Below are 20,795 nucleotides of genomic sequence, written 5' to 3' on the forward strand. Positions count from 1 at the left end.
TACAGAGTCACCTAGCATCAGGGTGTGACTCCAGAACCAAATCTCCTAACCATGAAACCACCCATGTTTATCAGAATGTTGGCATTATGGCTGGGACAGTCATTCCTGTTGCTGAACAGTCCTGTGGCTTTGGAGATTTTCAGCATCTTTGGTCCTCAGGCACTAAATACCAGGAGCAGCTTCCTATCACGCTAAAAATTAAAATGCGCTATAGAGGTGGTACTTTCCCTGTCTCCAGCATGTTGAAAATAACTGTCAAGGAAATTAATGAATTTCAGAAACTTAAGGTTAAAAATAATTTTAAGAGTTCCATTAGTTAGTTTTTGTAGTTAATTTGTACAGAAAAAAATAATGTTAAAGAGACCAAGGGAGTGCTAGCATTGGCTTTTTAATTTGTTGATTTTGAGTTGATTCTCAGAAAAGCATATGTTTAGCACCTACTATGTACTGGGAAAATATGTTAGACATTTTTATCCCTACATATAAATGAACGTATTGTGTGTGTCTCTGTGTATTAGAGAGAGAGAGACATCAAGAATTATTATTTTAATACTACTTATCTTCGAAGAAAGTAATGTTTAGAGAACAATTTGCTGAGCAGAAATTTTATTTAGGTTTCTCCACGATACTATATATTGTGAGTATCCAATGAAGTTGTCCTGTTGGCAATTGGAAATGGAATTTGGGAACGTGGTAAAAAGAGATCCAGCTGTAGTTACAGCCATAAATTTTTTGGGAAAAAAAAGAATGAATATGCGAAAGTCAGTCACAGTTACTTAGCACATCAGAGGTGTGTCTTGTACAATAAATATTATGATAAATATTTATAAGTAAATGACACAGGGAAGGAAACAGAATTAGGACCAGGAAAGAAAGATAGGAAATAACTTGAATGGTGCAACATCAAAGAAGAAAAAATATTAGGAAATATTGGAGAGATAAGGAGAGGTATTGTCAAGGATGCTGAATGCTGGTCAGAGGTGAAAGTGATAGAGGAATGGGAAAAAATTCTAGAGTCTAGTAAGTCTTCTTGGAACTGAAAGCCAATAAATTGAAGACATCTCCAGGATGTGACAGATTTTGGAAAACCTTTGGAAAGCCATCATTTATTCACAAAAAGAAATACTTTGAATTGGTTTGAGCATGAAAACAAAACATTAAGAAGTCAAGGGCTTTCCTGGTGGCGCAGTGGTTGAGAATCTGCCTGCCAATGCAGAGGACACGGGTTCGAGCCCTGGTCTGGGAAGATACCACATGCCGCGGAGCGACTAGGCCCGTGAGCCACACTACTGAGCCTGAGCGTCTGGAGCCTGTGCTCCGCAACAAGAGAGGCCGCGACAGTGAGAGGCCCGCGCACCATGATGAGATGAAGAGTGGCCCCTGCTCGCCACAACTAGAGAAAGCCCTTGCACAGCAACGAAGACCCAACACAGCCAAAAATAAATAAATAAAATTTAAAAAAAAAAGAAAAGAAAAGAAACTTGCTTTAAAAAAAAAAAAAGAAGTCAACGCAGAGAAACAGTTGCTTACAATGGTGCAGCATTTGAAAACAAGCTTCTGGGGAATTTACCAGAGTGTGAAAGAGTTACGAAAACAGATCCACTCTGGCTTAGAGCCCTCTCAAGTGTGTGATGGGGCTGTAAGCATCTTCTCTGAGATAAATGTGAGATAATTTTCGGGAGAGAGCCTTACCATTTTTAGACACCTCTCCTCCTGGAGACAGAAGCTTTATGTGAGGCAGTGGGGTTATTTGAGGCAGTTACATGGTTAGAAGACTTTCCTATACACACATCCTTAAATGAGCCGTACCTTCCCCTTAGCAGGAAAAGATCTCCTGTTGTCTTGCAAAGACCACAGCAGCTCTGTGATGGGACGGGCTCCCTAGTGGTGAGCTCTGGGGACCGCAGATATTTTCTTCTACAGTCAGTCTGCAGAGCTAAAGAGCAGAGGATGTGGCCAGGATAGGAGGAGGGGACTGTACATATGTGAGTGTACGTATGTGTGTGTTTTCTCATTTCCGCTTCCCCTTTCAAGCTGGCAACAGCATTTTAATGAAGACAGAGAGAAAGATACAATATGCAATATGATACCTTCTCCCTTTCCTCACCTCCATCCCAGCCGGGAAGGGCTGTGCCCAGCTCTGAGAACTGCTTTGCCTCAAACTCAGCTCTTTACCAGCGAACAGGTGAGTACAACTTCCACCTCAATTTTAAGACTGTGCTGATTTAGGATGGTGCTGGGAGATAGGAGGAAACAAGTCAGAGAAAAATCAGGCTGTGAAAAAAATGGAAATGTCAGGAGAAAAGCCACATCCCTGACTTCAACCTTAAAAAATACATCACTGCGCCTCTTGGAACAAGGTCTCTTTATTTCTTTTTTCCTTCCTATTATCAGAGAGGTACTCTTGCTAGGGTCACAGAACATGGGTTCCTTCGACGGCCTGAATTAATATTTGGGAATTTTTCATCTTTCTCACCTGAGAAGTTCCTCTCTGTGTCTTGCTGTCCTCACTTTTGCTGCGTTTCAATCTGATTCTAACTTGGAAAAGTTCTCAAGGAGAAACGTTTCTTAGCTTCATCTGGGTCCCATTCTAGCATCCATAACTCTGACTCTCCGGAATACCTAGCCAGAATGAATTTTGCTTTTTGCGGGTATGACCGCTTTCTTCAAAAGCTGTAGAAGAAAGTTGTTGAGGAGATAACTATAGCAACGTATACTAGGGTGAAAGGGGAGGGAGAATTTATACAACTGGACGACACCGGGCCAAATTTACTGGAAGGCTCAAGGTCAATAACCACCTGTCAGGTTTAGTGTTCAAGCCGTACATCTCAGAGATGGATCGATGAATATGTTGACCACTTAATGACCTGTCTAATCCTGAGGAGGGATGGGGTCTGCTCCTCCAACACACCTGGTCTCAGTGGTAGCCGGGCTGAGCATGTCACCACCTGCATGAGTTTGGGGGAAGGCAGAGGAGTGGAAAGATCCTCTACGCTGGGGTTTTCCTGTGCCCTACTTGCTACTGAGCCCACCAGTGGGTGGAGGAGCAGAGGTGTGTCCCCAGTGTAGAACAAGGACACGATGAAAGAGCCCCCCAGAATTGATAAGACCCCAAGTGTTTGGAAGAGATCCCCAGTGACTCTGTCTACCACAAATAGCCCTAAATAGAGAGGCAAGGGAACTTTCTAGACAGTACACAGCAGTGCCCAGGATAGGAGGTTGGAGGTTGCAGACTTTCGACCTGTGTGTCTAATCTTGAGTTTAGGCTTGAGTGATTAGAGCTAAAGATCTGGTTTAATTTTCATGTAACTTGAAACATTATTAGGAATAAAGTAAGATAGGTTTATTGTCTATCTCTACTGAGACTATCAGAGATAACAAGCTAAAGCTATCACAAGAGAGATAGAAAGAGATCTTACAAATGATTTTTTCTTCATGTGCATCCCAAGGAAACTCTTTACAACCATACTAAAGACACTTTCTCATAACTCCTTTGCTCTACTGAAACTTAGATTGAGTCCTGTGATTAAGTATAATGTAGCAGCCATGGAGACCCAATACCATCATTTGGTTAATGATTCATATTCTGTTAGAAAATGGAGAGGAAGTTTGGTCCCAGCCCAGGTCATGATTCACACAGTAAGAGGAAATGATCAGACATCGATCTCCACTTGATAACTGCCAACTGTTCTGTTTACAGCCTAAAGGACAAGACAAAGGTGGGTATTCCAGTACCCACAGTACTGTGTGCCCGGCCCACACACGGGCCTACTGCAAAAAGGCTTAAACACAGATTTTGAGAAGAAGAAAAGAGGGTGTAGATATTGTGAAAGAAAAAGAGGGAAGAATAAACATGAGTATCTGAGGGACAGAGCTTCATTACCAAGGAAATGAGACTGAAGAATTAAAGATAGGAATTCGCAGAACTAACTCAATGATCGAGAAGTCTGCTTATTCTCACTCCTGTTTCTAGACTGAACTACCTGTAAACCAGTGCAGGCAAACTGATGTCTCTTATTCTTGATGCCTTGATGATGAAAGAATCTAGCGTCTCCCAACATGGACAGCACGTGATCCCTTTTTTCCAAACGTACAACTTTAATATTTCCTGTAGGAGTTTACAAGGCTCCCATAAAACTCATCCACATCACGGAGGTAGAAGTAAATAAGAAAGAGGAGAGAAAAAGAGGCTGTAGATGGTCTTTTTTAGGGATTTATTCAGCTAAACTTATTTGTGGGAGGGAGGAGATGAAAAGAGAGAGGAAACGAGTTACAAAAGTGAATGGGCATTTTTCTTGGTCTTATTTATCAAATAGCATTCCTCTTTTCTCCTCAAATCAATTGAACTGCTCCCTTAGACCACAAGAAGTCCCAGGATGCACAAATGCTGCACTCAGGGTAATTTCTGTTCTGATGTTCTTCCAAATGGCAGTGACATGGGAGAGGGTTAGAGATTAGCAAGACATTGCCTATCTGTGAAGGAGTGTGAGAGCCTGTTGCAGGGGTTGGGGGTATGGAGAATGGGGGGCAGTCAACCTGGCTTGAGGTGGAGTTTGTCCTTGTTGAAAACCGAGAAATGGCTGTCCTGGGATTTCCCACAACCCCTTGCAAGAGTGGTGATGTCTATCTTGTCTGTGACTGCAGAAAAGATGCATAAGTTGCGGAAGGTCTTACAGGCCCCATCATGGAAATTCCGTTTCCTTTTTCTCTCCTCCCACGCTCTCTCACTCTCAGTCCCAGTTCACAGGCACTGCTGGGGTATAGGCACAGTACAGCCAGAAAAGAAGAGAGGTCTGTCTGATACACGTCCCGGGAGGAGGCCCAGCGTGCTCAAGAGAAACCTAAGGCTGGGTCTTGGAAACCAAGAGTGAGGAGGAAGGCTATGTGATATAAAGGAAGAAAGCACACACCTGGGACTCAGAACTTGTGTGTGTCCTGTTGATAGCAGTTAATATTCTATGTGACTTCAGATAAGCCTCTCTCTCTTTCTGTCTCTCTGTCTCTCTCTCTCTGTCAGTTTTCTTCACTGCAAAATGAGTGGTCAGGATTAGATGATCTCTCTGATCGCTTTGGGCATTAAGTAAGAACAGAGGACCTATTTACTGCTTAGTTTTTATCTCTTCTTGACAGCATCATCCTTCTTTCACCATCTGGACTTGACGCACACTTCCGTACCCTGCTCTGCCCACTCCTTCTCCTTCCTTCTTTCCTTATTCCTGAAAACGTTCCAACTTTAGTGAATGGCTTAGACTGAGGGGAAATTAATAACAATAATAACTGTATTTATTGAGCACCTCCTTTATACATCAGGGACTTAGTATGCATTATCTGAGTTTCGATTTTGAAACTCCAATAACCCAACAAGTTTGGTACACTATCTGTTTTACATATGCAGAAACTCAGGCGTAGAGGGGATAAGGAGTGTCACTGAGGACACATATGCAGTAAGCAGACAGAACTGTGGTTTCAGACAAGCTTTACTCTGATTGCACAGCCACACACTCCTACAGTTTTCCTCCTCAAGAGTTGGCCATCCTTCCTAGACCCCTTCAAAGTATCCCCTTGGTGAGACATCTGTAACTAGAGCTCATATTTTAGATTGGTAGGCCCATATGGTTGCTAAGATATTAAAATATGTTCATATCAAATTATGATAAATATTCATCACTCCAAGACCACTGAGTGCCCATCACTAACCCAGCTACCCCAGCTCTTCCCACAAGACTCCCCAGCTGGCACCAAAAACTCAGTGCCAAGCTAGCCACACACTTGTAGGACCCAGTCACGGGACTGGGACTGGTATGACCTCTGAGTTGCCTGTGCTGCTCCATAACCATTGCTAAATGTTCTGAATGCCACAACAGTCTACAAGTAATGCGAAATTCCAGGCAGACCCTCTCCTCTGAGCTAGAACCTAGTTGGGCCCTCCCTGGCTGCTAAACCACTCTAAGCTTGAGGAAGGCAAAACTGCTTCATAACCACTCGTTGGAGTCAAGAAGGAAAACTACACTAATAACCAGACAAAGCAACTCTTCCTTTACTAAGATTGTCACAAAGTCAAGCATAAATTACTTTTGGTTTATCTGCCTCTTCTATACTAGACTATAAAACGGAGAGTTCATCTAGCATGTGAACTAGAGAATCTACTAACGTAGATTCTTCTTCCTTTATCCTAAATTACATTTATCAGTGACACCTGCGTGGTGATCTTAGGTTATCCTCTTGCTCCATTATCAGTGGAAAGATGATACAACTAGAGTCAGACTAATGTGAGTTTAAATCTCAGCACCATAAGATCCTAAATATATGACCTTGGACTAGGCACATATCTCTCTGAGCTTCAGATTACAATAATTAGCTCCAAGGAGATTGTTGGGATTAAGTGAAGTAGTTTGTGGGACAGTTTTTTTTTTTTTTTAGATATACTTGACAATGGGACAGTTTTATGGATAAATATAAGGAACTCTGTACATCTCAGTTATTATGAGTACCTATTGCTTTGAATTGCCCATGTTTATATAAAGTGAATCTCTGACTACATCCCTTAGAAAAGAGCCTGGAAGTAAGTGATGCTCTCAGTGTAGTAGTAATCACATACCCATAAAGGTTTTCTCTGCTAGTAAAGTTACTGCTTCTGCTGATGATTTTAGTTGGAAGATATTCCTTTCAAAGCTCTGAAACAACTCCCTAGTCGTTTTTTTTTTTTAAACTAAATTTATTTTGTTTACTTATTTTTGGCTGCGTTGGGTCTTCGTTGCTGCGCGGGCTTTTCTCTAGTTGCAGTGAGCGGGGGCTACTCTTCTTTACGGTGCGCGGGCTTCTCATTGCGGTGGCTTCTCTTGTTACGGAGCACGGGCTCTAGGCGCTCGGGCTTCCGTAGTTGTGGCTCACAGGCTCAGTAGTTGTGGCTCGCGGGCTCTAGAGCGCAGGCTCCATAGTTGTGGCGCACGGGTTTAGTTGCTCCGTGGCATGTGGGATATGCCCTGACCAGGGATCAAACGTGTGTACCTTGCTTTGGCAGGCGGATTCTTAACCACTGCGCCACCAGGGAAGTCCCCAGCTCCCTAGTCATAAACCATTAATGGTGATTCCTCTTGTCTAACTTCAATCATGGCTGCTGCAGTTTCTGCTTTGAACTATAACATCCTCAGAAAAAGAGAATTCTCTCCTGCTGTACTTGGTTGTAGTCAGATTCCAGAGCACTCAACAGATTGTGGAGAAATATTTTGGGAGTAAATCCCTAGAAAAATGTAGGAAAGAAGAAAAGACAGAGGACTGAAAATGATAGCAGAGGGGGAAAGGAGGCTTTGGGGTGGTTCAGGCAAGTAGAAACAGAACCAGCGTGGCATTCGTGTTGTTGTTTTTTTGGGGGTGGGGAGGTGCTTAGTGGGAATGTCAGAGAAAATATATCAGCAGGCATCAGACTTTCATCCCCACAGAAGATAGACTAAATGTAATATTATAATCTAAACCAGCATCAAGAAAAATGGTACTTAGATTCCAGAAGGAACTTTTGACCAGGGAATAAAAACCTACAATGAAAAATTCTGGAAAATATTTTTTTTAGGACAAGAGAAGTTGATAGTTTCAGCTTATAAGTTCAGTCAGATTTGTGTGGCCCTATGTTCTATCAACAAAGGGGTGGTGTGACTATGCCCCAGGCCTTTTTCGTCTTCATTAGAAGGTATCCAAAATACATACATTAGGATTTGAGACCATGTGGAAAGTCGGGAGCCCCTGGCCTATGATACACACTAGAGGGGGATAATATTTCAGCAGCAGCGTGACTCTTGGTCCTCTGCAGGTACAGTACTACTGAGCCCCTTCTGTTGCAATGTACCATGCACTGCCCTGAGGTAGGATTTAGGGGACAGGTTACAAGCAATGGTGGATAACGGCCAGAAAGGTAAGCCACTTACGTCTTGTTGAATGTGGTCTAGGCGCACGTGCTGGGTGCTAGTGGTGGGCAGGAGAACGGAGATGACTTGAGGAGCCCTTCAAAATGTAGAATGTGTTTGGATAGAGAGGAAGGTGGCTGAAACTGGGTAAGCTAAAGCAAAGAAGCAGAAAAGTTCAAGAAGTGCTGGGGGTCCTTGAGCTCTCCTGACTGAACCACACTCCTTGGGCTCCTTCTCAGCCTCCCTCATCCAGGCTCACCACCTTCCTGGGTCACTGAAGGTTTGAAGTCCAAGAACCTCATAAGTCAGTGTTAATTTGAAAGGGAATTTGTTAAATGGCAAGTAACTCCAGAGGCCACTGGGCCGTTTCCTAATTCTTACAGGAAAAACTACACAAATGCATCTTTTGTACAGGTATTATTCCTACAAATATTTCAGGCTCAGTTGGAATAAATTCACACACAATGGTATTAGAGGCGAACTTTTACAACATTGAGTCCCACCAATTCATTTTCTAGAGGTTGAAGTCAATGCCCACATAGAAAAACCTAATTGACTTGCCAGAAGTCAGTTAATTGGACAGAAAGTCTAGAAGAACGCCCAAGACTCCTGACTCCCATCAGTGCTCTTTTCACTGCACCAAACTCCATTGTACATCCAGGTGTGTGTTTTTTGTATGACTTGTTTGGAGGAAATATCTCCATGCCCTCTCTCTGTCACAAGGACCCTCCGTGCTTTCAAAGGTGCCATCTTGACAGCTGTGTGCATCCATCCTTCAGTTCTTTCTAACACTCTCACTGCCGACGTGCTTGTCTGATAACCATGTGCTGCTTCCTCCAGATTTCCACAGAGAACACCCAGTTTCTCATCTCCAAGCAGCACAGCTTCCCTCTGTCACCACTAACCAGACGATTCTATTTCTCCCGGCCTCCAAATACTGCTGTACTTACAGTGTTCCCACATAATGCCCTGTGAACAGGTCTCTATAACCCACGTGTGGCAGAGGTTGGGGAAAATCAGTTAGGTTCTGTTTTAGGCATCAGGGACATAGCAGTGAACAACCCAGACAAAAATCTCTGTCCTTGTGGAGCTTCTATTTAAATCAGAAGAATAAACAATAAATTGGATTAACAAATAAAACATAAAGTATGTTAGTGATAAGAACAATGAAGAAGAAAGTCAAGCAGGGAAGGAGCTCAGTGGAAGCGCCTATCATCTGGAGGCTGTGGAAGCCAGGCCTGGCTTCACGGAGAAATCGGTTAAGGGTTGGGCTTTCAGGTTAAGGGTGCCAAAGGCTGAGAGGGAAGAAGAGGGAGGGGAAAAACATGGGGAAAGCCTAGGGTTGAACGGGGGATAAGCATTTTCAGGGGGCAGAGGGGAAATGAGCCTGTATGAGTCTGGCGTATTTTCAAAGATGTAGGAGGAGTGTGGGATAGATTCGCATCACAGAGGATGCTGAAACCAAAGGAGAGGCCCCCGTCACTCATCTCAATTAGTGAGATTCTGACACTGTGCTAGGCTGTAACATCCTCATTGAGAAACTGAGCCCAGAGAAAGGGGTTGAATTCGCCTAGGCTGTACCATTAGTAAGTGGCGGAATAAAGTGTGGGAGCTGAAGGTTCCTTCCTTCTTTCCTTCTTTTTCTCCTTCCTCCCCTCCTTCCTTTCCTCCTTCCTTCCCTTCTTCCTGCCTTCTTCTCTCCCTCCCTCCCTCCCTTCCTTCCTGAATTCCTTTTAAATTCCCCTGATCACCAAATTAGTTCTTCTTGTGACCCGAAGATTTCTTGTGATTTAGGTGAGATTCATTTGCTCTGGAAATTAAAGACAATAGGCAAGTTAGCCTTTGATATTTTCTTCCCCGGACTGACTGACACCAACATATTAAATATTTTGGATGGAGGTGCAGTACTAGGTAAATGCACTCTAGCAAGGCTTTTTAGACTCTTTCCCTAAATTCTTTATAGTGGCAGTTTCGTCCTTTTATCACCTCATAACAGCTCTGGCCAAGGGACAACAAATTCTCTCTGCTACCCCTCTTTGTGGCTTCACTATACACCACAGACTTCATTCAGTTGTTTAATTTCCCCTTAAAGGCACAGGCAGTGGAGAAAGGGCTGGGTGTCCAGGGTTAATAAAGTTTCATAGTGCCAACTGCTGTCTCTCCTTGGGGGAGAGACATGCCTTAGGCTGGACCTGCAGTAAAAGAATTTAGATCAGACAGCAGTAATTATGTACTATTTTTCTCTGGATATGCTTTGTCTGTAACAAGCAGAAACATCCAAAAGAGTTTTATTGCCCTAGGAATGCATTTTATGTTCAGGACTTTCTTTTCAAAAATAGGTATTTTAGTGCCTAAATTGTTGAATGCTTCACTGGTGATTTTGTTTTTAAGTGTTTGAGAAGCAGAAGTCTCTGGAAACTGGCACTCTTCTTATTTATTTCCCCCTTTTATTTTTCCTTACGCCAGCAGTTAAAGGTGTAGCCATGAGGATGAAGCGTTTATGGCAGCTCCAGTGACAAGGGCTGGTCCCACCTTCACCTGTTCACTGTGGGGATTGTGAGTGCAGCTGGTGGGGAAGAGGCAGGAGGACAGAGTATAAGCCAGTGACTGTACATTAGCCTCAAGTCTTTTTAAGCTGTATTCGGACAATCGAATGATTCATCCTCTCTGTCTTCCTCTTTGAATAAGTGGCTCGTGCCATCAGAATATATCTCTTGGAAGAATACAGAGGTGTTGATTAGGCAGTGTTAAATGAAGTATTAGCACACTGATGAACTGGACAATTAACTCAGAGCCATGGAGAAACCCAAGCTGACAAATTAGAAAGTGATGATCCTGAAAGTGGTAACTGCTAATTGTTTCAGGCAGTGTCTCCTTGTTTTTATTATGGGATTCTCCCCACCCTCATCCCTACCGCCCCCAGAGAAATCCTATGATAAATAGGAAACAAAACAAGCCCAGAATGACTGTAGTTAGACTGACATCCTGGTTGTGAGACCTTAGAAAATCCGTTTAACCTTTGAGATCTGAGACTTCATATATCTTTATGAGGATCAAATAAAGTGAAATCTACACATTGCAAATTTAAAGATATTTTAATTACAATGGAAGATTCTGGGAGACAAAATTCTTAAGAACTAAAGAAAATGTTTTCTAATACAGCATTTCAGCAACTCTCAAGTCAGAAGCGCTTTCTCAGTGTCCCTTAAATCATATGATATTTCCAGTTTCCAAACTTGGAAGACCTGGTGTTTAGATTGCTCAGAGCATTCCTTTCGTTGGAAGTTGGAGGAGGAACAAGACATCTCCTCCCTCCTCCGGAACGGGCAGAGGGCTACGCTCCTTTCTGCAGAGCTGGGAAGATGTGGGGACAGCCTTGGGAGTGGTGATTACTGACCAGAGGATGAGGCAGCATCACTGTGTTCCAACTCACAGGACAGCATCCCTGTGGCGGGAGGCCCTGAAGTCTGAACCAGCGCCATGGAGGGCTCTGTGCTGAGCCCCACGTCCTGGGAGAGGCGACGGGCCTGGCTCCGACAGAGCCGGCACTGGCAGACCCAGGTCCTGGAAGAGGAGGCTGCCGCAGCCCTGCAGGGCGTCCCAGATCCCGAGCCTTCTGGCCTGGATGATGTTTTCCAGGAAGGTAAGCGGCCATTAGACATCAAACAGACTTGCACGTTCTCTTGTGATATGGAAAACGTGCCAGATGCCCAGGTCTGCAGTGCGGGCAGCGGGTCCTGGGTTTAGGCTAGCCCCCCCCCACCACCACCACCACGAGGCTTATTTTGACTGGGTTAAATGAGTTTAAGGGAAGATGAGTAAAGTAATAAGAGACATGAATTATGTGAGAAAGAAACAGCGTAAGATTGGGAAAAAGGAAGAGGCACACTTTTGCCTCGTCCTGAGCAGCTATCTGTGAGGATCTGAGGCCAGGGTTCTCTATGAATGTTTGGAGTGTTTCTGTGTCTGTGTAACAAGGTTACACGCAATCTGGGTGCCTGGACTCTGGCTTCAACTCAGCTGTGTGACGTGACCTTTGGCAAGTTGCTCACCGCTCTAGGACATGCTTGTCTAATTGAAGTATTAGTACCTGAAATAGTAATAGTACCTTTTCCACATGCCTCTCAGAGCTTCTTTTAGGTTCCAATGACGCTGCAGACATAAGAGTAAAAAGTAAAAAATAAATTTAAAAATAAATCTTATGTAAGTGAACCTACCCTCGCTTATTTGGTAGGAAACAAAAAGCACAAACGCAAAATTGTGCTTTTTATTTTCTTTTTTCTTTTCCTTTTTTTTTTTAAAGAGAAGGATCTATTCCTGTTCCCAAACCTTGGGGTATTTTCCACGTTTCTGGGAGAAAGGGGGCACAGAGGCAGAGAGAAGAAATATCCACTATTTTTTTTTTTTTTTCGATACGCGGGCCTCTCACTGTTGTGACCTCTCCCGTTGCGGAGCACAGGCTCTGGACGCGCAGGCTCAGCGGCCATGGCTCACGGGCCCAGCCGCTCTGTGGCATGTGGGATCTTCCCGGACCGGGGCACGAACCCGTGTCCCCTGCGTCAGCAGGCAGACTCTCAACCACTGCGCCATCAGGGAAACCCTATCCACTATTTTTATACACCGATATATTCCTCTTTTATCTTAAAGAAAAGTTTTATGGGAAGAAAAAGGAGTCGTGAGGTGGCTTATATAATGATGTTTGTGGAATAGGGTGAATTTCAGGGAGGAAGTCTGATTTCCTTCAGTTTCCACGGTGATCTGATGTCTGGCTTTTCTAGGGAATCCAATCAACAAGATTGAAGACTGGCTGCAGGATTGTGGGTAAGTGCTGGCGAGGCAGCCGGACTGAGCGTGGTTGATGGTTGGGTGTGTCAACAGGCTCTGACTCTTGAGAACTCAGAGCGCAGTGACATGGATTTTAATTGGGCGTAATGATTAGAAGTGAGGTTGAAATAAGGGAGAGGGGATTGTAAAGATTTGGGGTGAGTGTGGGGATTGGGGCTATGAATCAAGTGCATCTCTGGGCTGAGACTAAGTTAGGGTGAGGATCTGGAAGTACAGTCTGGACCTGGTCTAAAACTAAGAAGGATGGAAATGGGTAGCCACAGGGGAGAGCTGGGCTAAATTCCAGATTCCTGCTCCATTGCTTTTCCCTTCAGACTGGAGTTTTACACTGTGTAACAAAAGAGGACTTAGAAACCTAATTGTTCTTATGGTCAGAGTATTTCTTCATTATGAATCATTATGTTGTTTATTTCTACTGAAGAACACAGGAAGAGGGGCTCAGGGTTTACCCCAGTCATTCAAAGCAGTGACGAATTGGAGCAGGTACTTCAAGGCAAAATGTAGTACCTCTTTCCTGAGAAACACTTTAAAATTTGAAACCCTACACCCCCTCTGCCTGTACCATTTTAGGTTCAGTCTACCCAGACCCGGAGGGAAAGCTTCTGTGACCTATTTAAGTGTGATCATTTGTGTGATAATGAATTCTCAGAACTTGTAACTCCCGCCTACTCTTTATTTCCTCTTCAGAAATGTTTCAAGCTGTATATAGCCTTTCATCTCAACTTGTTTATTAACTTATGAATAAACCCATCCTGGCTTATTTGGTAGGAAATAAATAACACTGTATAATCCAAGGTTGTTTATTTTAACTCTGCCCTGGGAGGTAAGGCAAGGAAGAATTTATTTTGTGTTTTTGCTGTGTACAAAACATGTTGTCTTTATTGTCATAATCTGGTTCGGAATTTCAGAGTTAATTAAGGGTAATCAAAATATAGGGAAGTAAATGGATGGTGATAATGTTTGCAGGTTTGGGTGTGTGAGAACTGTCCCGGGATTTAAAATGCTTCTCCAGATACGTACAGGAGAACCAGTGGGCTCAGTTACTCTCTTTATCCCATTAACTATTCTTCAGTCTTATCAATTCAAGTCAATAATTATTACTGACCGTGCGTTTGCTAACTGTCTGATTGTCTAAATGGCCTAGAGGGGTGCCAAGTAGTTTAAAATACGCTCCTTGACCACAAACATACTACATTCTAGTTGAAAAGAATAAATTCCCAGAAATACAAGATTGTAAATTCCAGAAATCACCTTTCCCTACCTATATTCTACCAAGATAAACCCTGAACCAAAATTTATGATGAAAAAGTAGTCTGGTGAGTGAAAAGGCTCCAAGATTTGAGCCTAATTCTTGTGCTAACCATCTGTATAACCAGCTGTAAGCAAACAACTGAAATTCTGTCTCAGACTCCTCTTCTGTAAAGTGGAGAGCTAGAATAATAAAGTTCCAAAAGATTCTTGTGAGATTTAAATGATATATGTGTACAAGTGCTTTATACTCTGTAGTACTATGTGAGTGGTGAGTGTCAGGGAGGAAAGAATTTTCCTCTACCCTTCTTTCTAGGTCCTTCTTTAATTCTTTAATCTGAGAATTAAATTGACATGAGACAGATTAACAGGAGAAAATCAAACAAAAGTTTAAACATGTATACATGGGAGACACCCCGGAGAACTGAGTAACTCACCAAAATGGTGAAACCCTCACCTTAAATACCATCCTCAGCTAAAGACAAAAGATGATATTGGGGATAGTGGTTTGGGACTTCAAAGGGGAGGAAGGCAATTCACACGGAGATGAAAAAGCAAATGTTTGGTAAACAAACATTTACTGGACTATGTAAAGACAATGGGATACTAAGCAGACTCTGAATTCCAGCACACCTAGTTCATATTCTCTAGTGAGATCTCTATGCCTGTTACAGTCCCTCTATCCAAATTCTTTAGGCAGCTAAGGCAGAAGGCCAAAGTTTCTTCCTGAGTCTTCTGAGCCTTGGTTGTCTTCAGCTTGAAATAATCCACATGCCAAAGGGACATTTCAGGGTGGCAAATTTTGCTCCCCTACATGAAGTTTATAAAGATGAGTTTTATGCTACTTTAAAATTTCACAAAATAAGTCCATCTATCTATTTACCTGGCATCTATCTGTATCCTTTTATTTATCGGAAAAGTGTGTCCAGATACGATGCATATCAACTTTAGGACAGTGATTACCTCTAGGAAGGAAGAAAGTTAGGAAGGAATGGGAGTAAAACTTCTCCTGAAAATATCTAACCATCTGAGGGCCAGTTCTGTCAGTTTTCCCAGGGCGCAAAAGTGCCTTCTCCTGATCTTTGCCCTGAAATTCCTTCAAGGTGTATTGTAGGTCAGCGATTGCAGTGGCTAATGACTTGATTCTTGTAGGACTGGATGGTGGGCAACATTCTTCATTTCACAATCCCTTCCCTTTCAGTCTTAATTTCGACCAAGCTTTGAGAGGCATTTGATGACCAGTTTGTCCCATGGCACTAGGAATGCTTAGTCCCAGGTCAGGTGAGGATTTCTTTGATAGGCCACTCAATGTACTATTACTGGACTAGGCCTTGTTAACAGTAGCTAACTGTTACTAGACCAGTTGGACCACCTGTCTTACTGGTCTGTTATGGTTCAGGAAATTGTTTCCTCTTGCTGTTTCTTCCTATATCTAAACTTACACTATCACTGATCTTATAGAACTACATATTTGATCAATCTTTTCAAGTCACCTAATCATCATTAATTTGATCTGAGGCTCAGTCACACATACGGTAATGCAAGAAAAAATAATCTTTTAAAATAAGATTACAAGTAATATAGCTAGTAACATTAATAGGTCATAAGTAAGTATTGAAGCTAAGAAATTCTATTAGGTGCTGCCCTGTATCTCCCCAGGTCATCTGACCAGTCTGTTCTGCACCAGTCCCTATCTTTAAGGGAAATGACATATTGGAATTGTACATAAAGTTCACCAAAGATGTCTGCACGTACAAGGCGAGAGGTGGGTCATCACGGCCCCATACGTAGGATTGAGAAAGAAATGTCATCCAGGGCATTACATGGCTGGCGCCAGAAGAAGAAAAATTGATCTCTACGGTTGAGCAGATATCTCTGCCATTGCAGAGGTCTGGTTAATGCATAATGCAGGCACACAGTACACACCAGAGGGGAGGAAGGAGGCCAAAATGGGCAGAAAACAAATTTGTTTAAATTTTTGTCTTGCCTTAAAATGAATTTTTATTTCATCAGTCTCTGCAGGCAGAATCTATGGAAATTTCTGGAAGAAGCTAAAAATAGCCACATGCTTCTTCTCCCAGTCCAATCCTCCTCCCTACTCTTTGTTTATGAATTGGGTATACAGGAAGAGCAGTAGCTTGGCTCTTCTATGTCAGACTTGAAGTGATGCTAAGGGACCTTTCAGTGCAAATGCGGAGAGGAGCAGCTTTGGATCTAGTCTCTAGTCATTGAGTTTATGTTCTAAGCGATAACTCACGAAAGGCCTGGGACTTGGATGAGGGACATGAAATTTCAAACCACCATGCTCAGAGGAGCTGAGCATGGATCAACAGATCCAGGCCTATGTCCATACTTCTGTGGTGTATTCCACATACACATAGAAAAGCATACCATCACAAGGGTCAGCCTGAGCTGGTCCTCATGTAGAGACTATGGACATGCCTGAGAGCACAGCTAGAAAATAGAAATGAAAGATGCACACCCAACAAATATTGTGTTACTAAATTTTGCTTTGGGCAAAAAAGGAATTTTATCAGTGGTATTTTTTGTTGTAAATTTTATTGAAGTATAGCATACATATCAGTAGCATTTTTCTTTTTAATATAAATCGTCGTGCAACTCGATGTAAATTTCAGCTATGCTAGATGAGTAAATTCTAGCGACCTGGTGTACAACATAGTGCCTATAGCTAACAATATGGTATTGTGCACTTCAAAATTTGTTAAGAGGGTAAATCTCATATTAAGGGTTCTTACTTCCAAAAAAAAAAAAAAATCAAAGGGAAATAAGGATACTCTGGGAGTTGTTGGATGTGTCTGTTAGTTCGATTGGTGATGGATGGTATCACAAGTGTTTACCTATGTCCTAGCTCATCAAGTTGCACACATTAAGTATGTGCGGTTCCTTGTGTATCAGTTATACCTAAATAAAGCTGTATATAAATATACAGATGTATACATATAAATATAAAATAATAGCAATATAAATTGTGTTGAAGTATAAAGTATTTACTGAAAAATAAACGAGTCTTAAATATATGGTTCAATGAATTTTCTCAAAGGGAATATAGTGATGAAATCTGAAATAGAACATCACCAGCACTCCAGAAGCTCCTTCTGTCCCCTTCTGTTCACTGCCCTGCTTCCAAGGGTAACCAGTACCCTGACTTGTAGCATCAAAGATAAATTTTGTACTTTTTAAGCTTTATATAAATAGAACCATACAATATGCACTGTTTTATGTGTCTTGTTTTGTTCAGCATTATGTTTGTGATGTTCATCCATGTGCTTGCATCCAGCAATAGCTCATTCTTTTCCATTGTTGTGTAGCATTGATCATGCAACTTCTCCATTTTACAATAACTAGAGATTTGGGGGTCTGCCAATTCTGAGTTATTATAAACATCATTTCTGTTGGTGAACGTATACAGGCATTTCCATTGATTGCATACCTAGAAGTGTAACAGTAGTGTGTTTTATTGTAGTTATAGTAATTGTAGGCCTTAGTAGTTGCATTACTGTGTAGCTACAGCACAAGCATTAAATGCAACAGTAGATCTCAGCCTTCTAGTAGTTGACTATATTGTTATCATAATGTTTTTTAATAGTAATAGGAAATATTAATTTATACTAATATTTGTAATGTTATATATACACTAACACGTTTGTAGTATTATAATATATATCTTTGTGTAATTATACATTAGCAAGAGAAGTATGTATTTGTAGTTCTAGTTGTGTTTATCAGAGTTACCCATTCTTAATTACCTTGAGTATCATTCCACATTTTATAGCATATATCGATGTACAGTTTTTCTCATGAGGACATGTAAAAATCCAGATTTTAGACAATATTGTTGATTTTTTCACTATTGAAAGGAAAGTACCAGCAAAAGATGTCTATATGTGTAGGGATTTATTTTGTAAAATTAAACACAGCTCGTTCTACAGACGTTGAGTCGGTAAGCCCATTTTCATTAATAAACATTTCGTGAACTGATACTCCAATAGCCTGAGAGGTGCCTAGATCTCTGGAGACTGATAAAGGAGAAGGCTTGTTTAAGACCAGCTCCAATGGATGCTCTCCAGTCAGTTTCCCTGTTAACTCAGTCGAACAACTCTTCTCTGTTCCAGCCTCCATTTGAGATTACATTCAAAGCATCACGAGCAACTTCCATTTTTAAAACTTTCAGGAAAGCCAACTCACAGCACGTCGGCGTTCGAAGTGAACTTAGATAATGATAATACCTAGGCATCTAAATCCCCTTACTTAATATTTGGGAACATAGCAGCAGCCAGGAGCCAGGACTGGAATCCAGGTGCTCCGGTCCCTGTTCAAAGCTTTTTCCACAGACAACTTCAATCACCCGTTTGAGACAGCGAATTTCTTCCTCATTTAAGTTGTTTCTCACTACCGTGTATGCTGAATTCCAATTGTTCTTCCTGTGGAGACAGTAAATGTTTGATAAGCCCATATCTCAAAATGTAGAAATGTAATCTCTAACCAAGATGCGGTTCCTGCTGCCTCCTGAAAGACGTGATAATCAGCAACAATGGGGCTCAAAGAAAAGGAAGGAGGTGTAGGTAGATAAGATGACCTCCTAAAAGTTTTTTCTTAGTTTCAGTATTTGTATTTCTGATGGAAAGTTTATGGCACCCAGACCCCTGCTTCTGTAAATATATTTCTCCAGTTTTGCTTCCGTATCTTTCCTATTTCCTAGCTACTGAAGAATCATTGCTAAACTGACTTGGGACACTGTTATCAGCACAATCTAAAATACAGCACCGTGGCAGTTTATGAAGTTTTATGTATATATGTGTGTGTGTGTGTGTGTGTGTGTGTGTGTGTATCATACTGATAATTCCCTTGGGATGTAAAATTATTTTATGTGAGAAATTGTGTTGTGTGTCTCTGTGTTGGCAAGATCTCTAACAACTCTCAAATCCATTATCTAACAAATCTCAGATCCATTATTCCTGCTTTAACTAATTCTATTTATTATTAATTAGGATGAAAATGAATAAATGTGATGAACAAGAAAAATAAATAAAATAAAATAAAATAAAATACAGCACCTTCTGACTACCTCTATGGATTTGTCAGTGAAATCATCACTCTCCATTTTCTTCAACATAAAAGCAATTTAAATACTACTGACTCTCATTGGAAAATTACGTGAACTTGTGGGAAATATTTGAAGAAAAGCCCTTTCGAAAATGTAGTGATTTAAACCTATGAGATTCTTTTTGGTTTTTAGATACTTTGAAGAAGGGTTTTTTGAGGAAGCAGGACAGCCGATCCACAACGGTAAGCAGAGGCTCTGTTCTTTCTCCTCTTGTTCCTCTACCTTAGACAGCGACACGGCTGTGTGTGTGTGTGTGTGTGTGCGTGCACGTGTGTATGCGTGTGTAAGATGGTATCTTTTCACTGCCTACAGGACACCTATTAGTGGTCATAAGACAGTCCAGGAGGCCCAGAGGATAGAGTAAGTGTTGGGTCAGAGCCCACAGGCTGACTAGTCCTCAAAGGTTAGCTTCTGTTAGTGGCTGCTCAGCTAACAACCACTGCTATGGAAAACGAGCTTCATAAAATATGTGTGGATGTAGAGAACAAACGTATGGACACCAAGGGGGAAAAGTGACGGGGGTGTGGTGGTGGGATGAATTGGGAGATTGGGATTGACATATATACACTAATATGTATTAAATGGATAACTAATAAGAACTTGCTGTATAAAAAAATAAATAAAATAAAATTCAAAAAAAAAATAAAAAAAATAAAAAAAATAAAATTCAAAATCAAATAAAATGTGTGTCTGTATATGTATGTTTATGTGTGAGTGCGTACCACGTGCCAATTCTTTGGAAGAGGATTGTGTACATGACTATGTGATATAGGGGACAGGTTAATTGTGGGTGAGTTTTTACGTGATTTTTTAAATCAAAATATGAATGTGACTTCTGAGTTAGTATCTGTGTGGCTGGGGTAGTTTTTCAAACATGTGGATGTATGATGTAATTGTGTGGTTGTAGATGTGTATACTAATGTGTGATTGTGTGTGTGCGTGTGTGAGTCCAAGCCTGATTTTCTGCAGCCTTTGCCTTATTATTTGACAGGGTGCCCCAGCCATGGAACCAGCTTTGAAGATGACTTGACCCTCGGAGCAGAAGGTAAGTGGCACAGCTCTCTGAGGTTGGAATTGAGGAAGAGGCTATCTACTGGATGAATTAAGGATAGAATGGAAGGGGAGAACTGCAGAAAGAAGCAGCCCATCCCTGGAGTCTTATCTGCAGGGAAAGGGCAATCTCATATGATCTAATGGAAAACTCAGAAAGTGTCACATGCCCAGAAATACTTCCTCACCAGCCTATCAAGACATCTACTGGTCCATCATTGGAGCTTTCCTTTGGCCCCTGAATATATAAAATCACCATAAAAGTGGCTGCCCAGACATCTTTGAGATGGTTTTCTGTATAGGAAGCCCCAGGCAGTCTGAGTACTGGGTGTAAGAGAGAGACTCCATTGGAGGAAAATAAGGGCTGGGATAAAGGATGGAGGTACCACAACCTACCAGTGTCTTCTGGGACCCGTAGAGACTCACGTGGTGAGGCAGGAACACTAGCCTGGGTGCCTGAATGACTCTGTCCTCCCCAGGACAGAGAAACTCTTGTCTGGACACCAGGCATGGTTCAGAAGTTCAGAGGCTCGGGGCCAGTTTTTCTCTGCTATATTTGTCCAGGTCTGTGTTTGATAATCTTCAGATACTTATATAAAGAACAGAGTTCATGGGATTCAGGGGCCTAT

At 41.9% G+C, this 20,795-nt stretch overlaps 1 protein-coding gene across 3 annotated transcripts in view; it reads left to right on the top strand.

Annotated features, from left to right (window-relative positions):
• Positions 1-2,026: 2,026 nt before the first annotated feature.
• TESPA1 (thymocyte expressed, positive selection associated 1) overlaps positions 2,027-20,795 on the top strand; it is a 75,122-nt gene continuing 56,353 nt past the window's right edge. For all 3 annotated transcript variants that reach the window (XM_024736455.1, XM_024736454.1, XM_024736453.1), the window contains exons 1-5: positions 2,027-2,185; positions 11,334-11,541; positions 12,677-12,719; positions 19,249-19,298; positions 20,108-20,161. In XM_024736455.1, coding sequence (XP_024592223.1) covers positions 11,379-11,541; positions 12,677-12,719; positions 19,249-19,298; positions 20,108-20,161 — 310 coding nt within the window. In that variant the 5' untranslated portion in view covers positions 2,027-2,185; positions 11,334-11,378. The remainder of the gene's footprint in view (positions 2,186-11,333; positions 11,542-12,676; positions 12,720-19,248; positions 19,299-20,107; positions 20,162-20,795) is intronic.

The sequence above is a fragment of the Neophocaena asiaeorientalis genome, unplaced genomic scaffold, assembly GCF_003031525.2.
Source record: "Neophocaena asiaeorientalis asiaeorientalis breed wild unplaced genomic scaffold, Neophocaena_asiaeorientalis_V1.1 scaffold134, whole genome shotgun sequence".
NCBI lineage: Eukaryota > Metazoa > Chordata > Mammalia > Artiodactyla > Phocoenidae > Neophocaena > Neophocaena asiaeorientalis.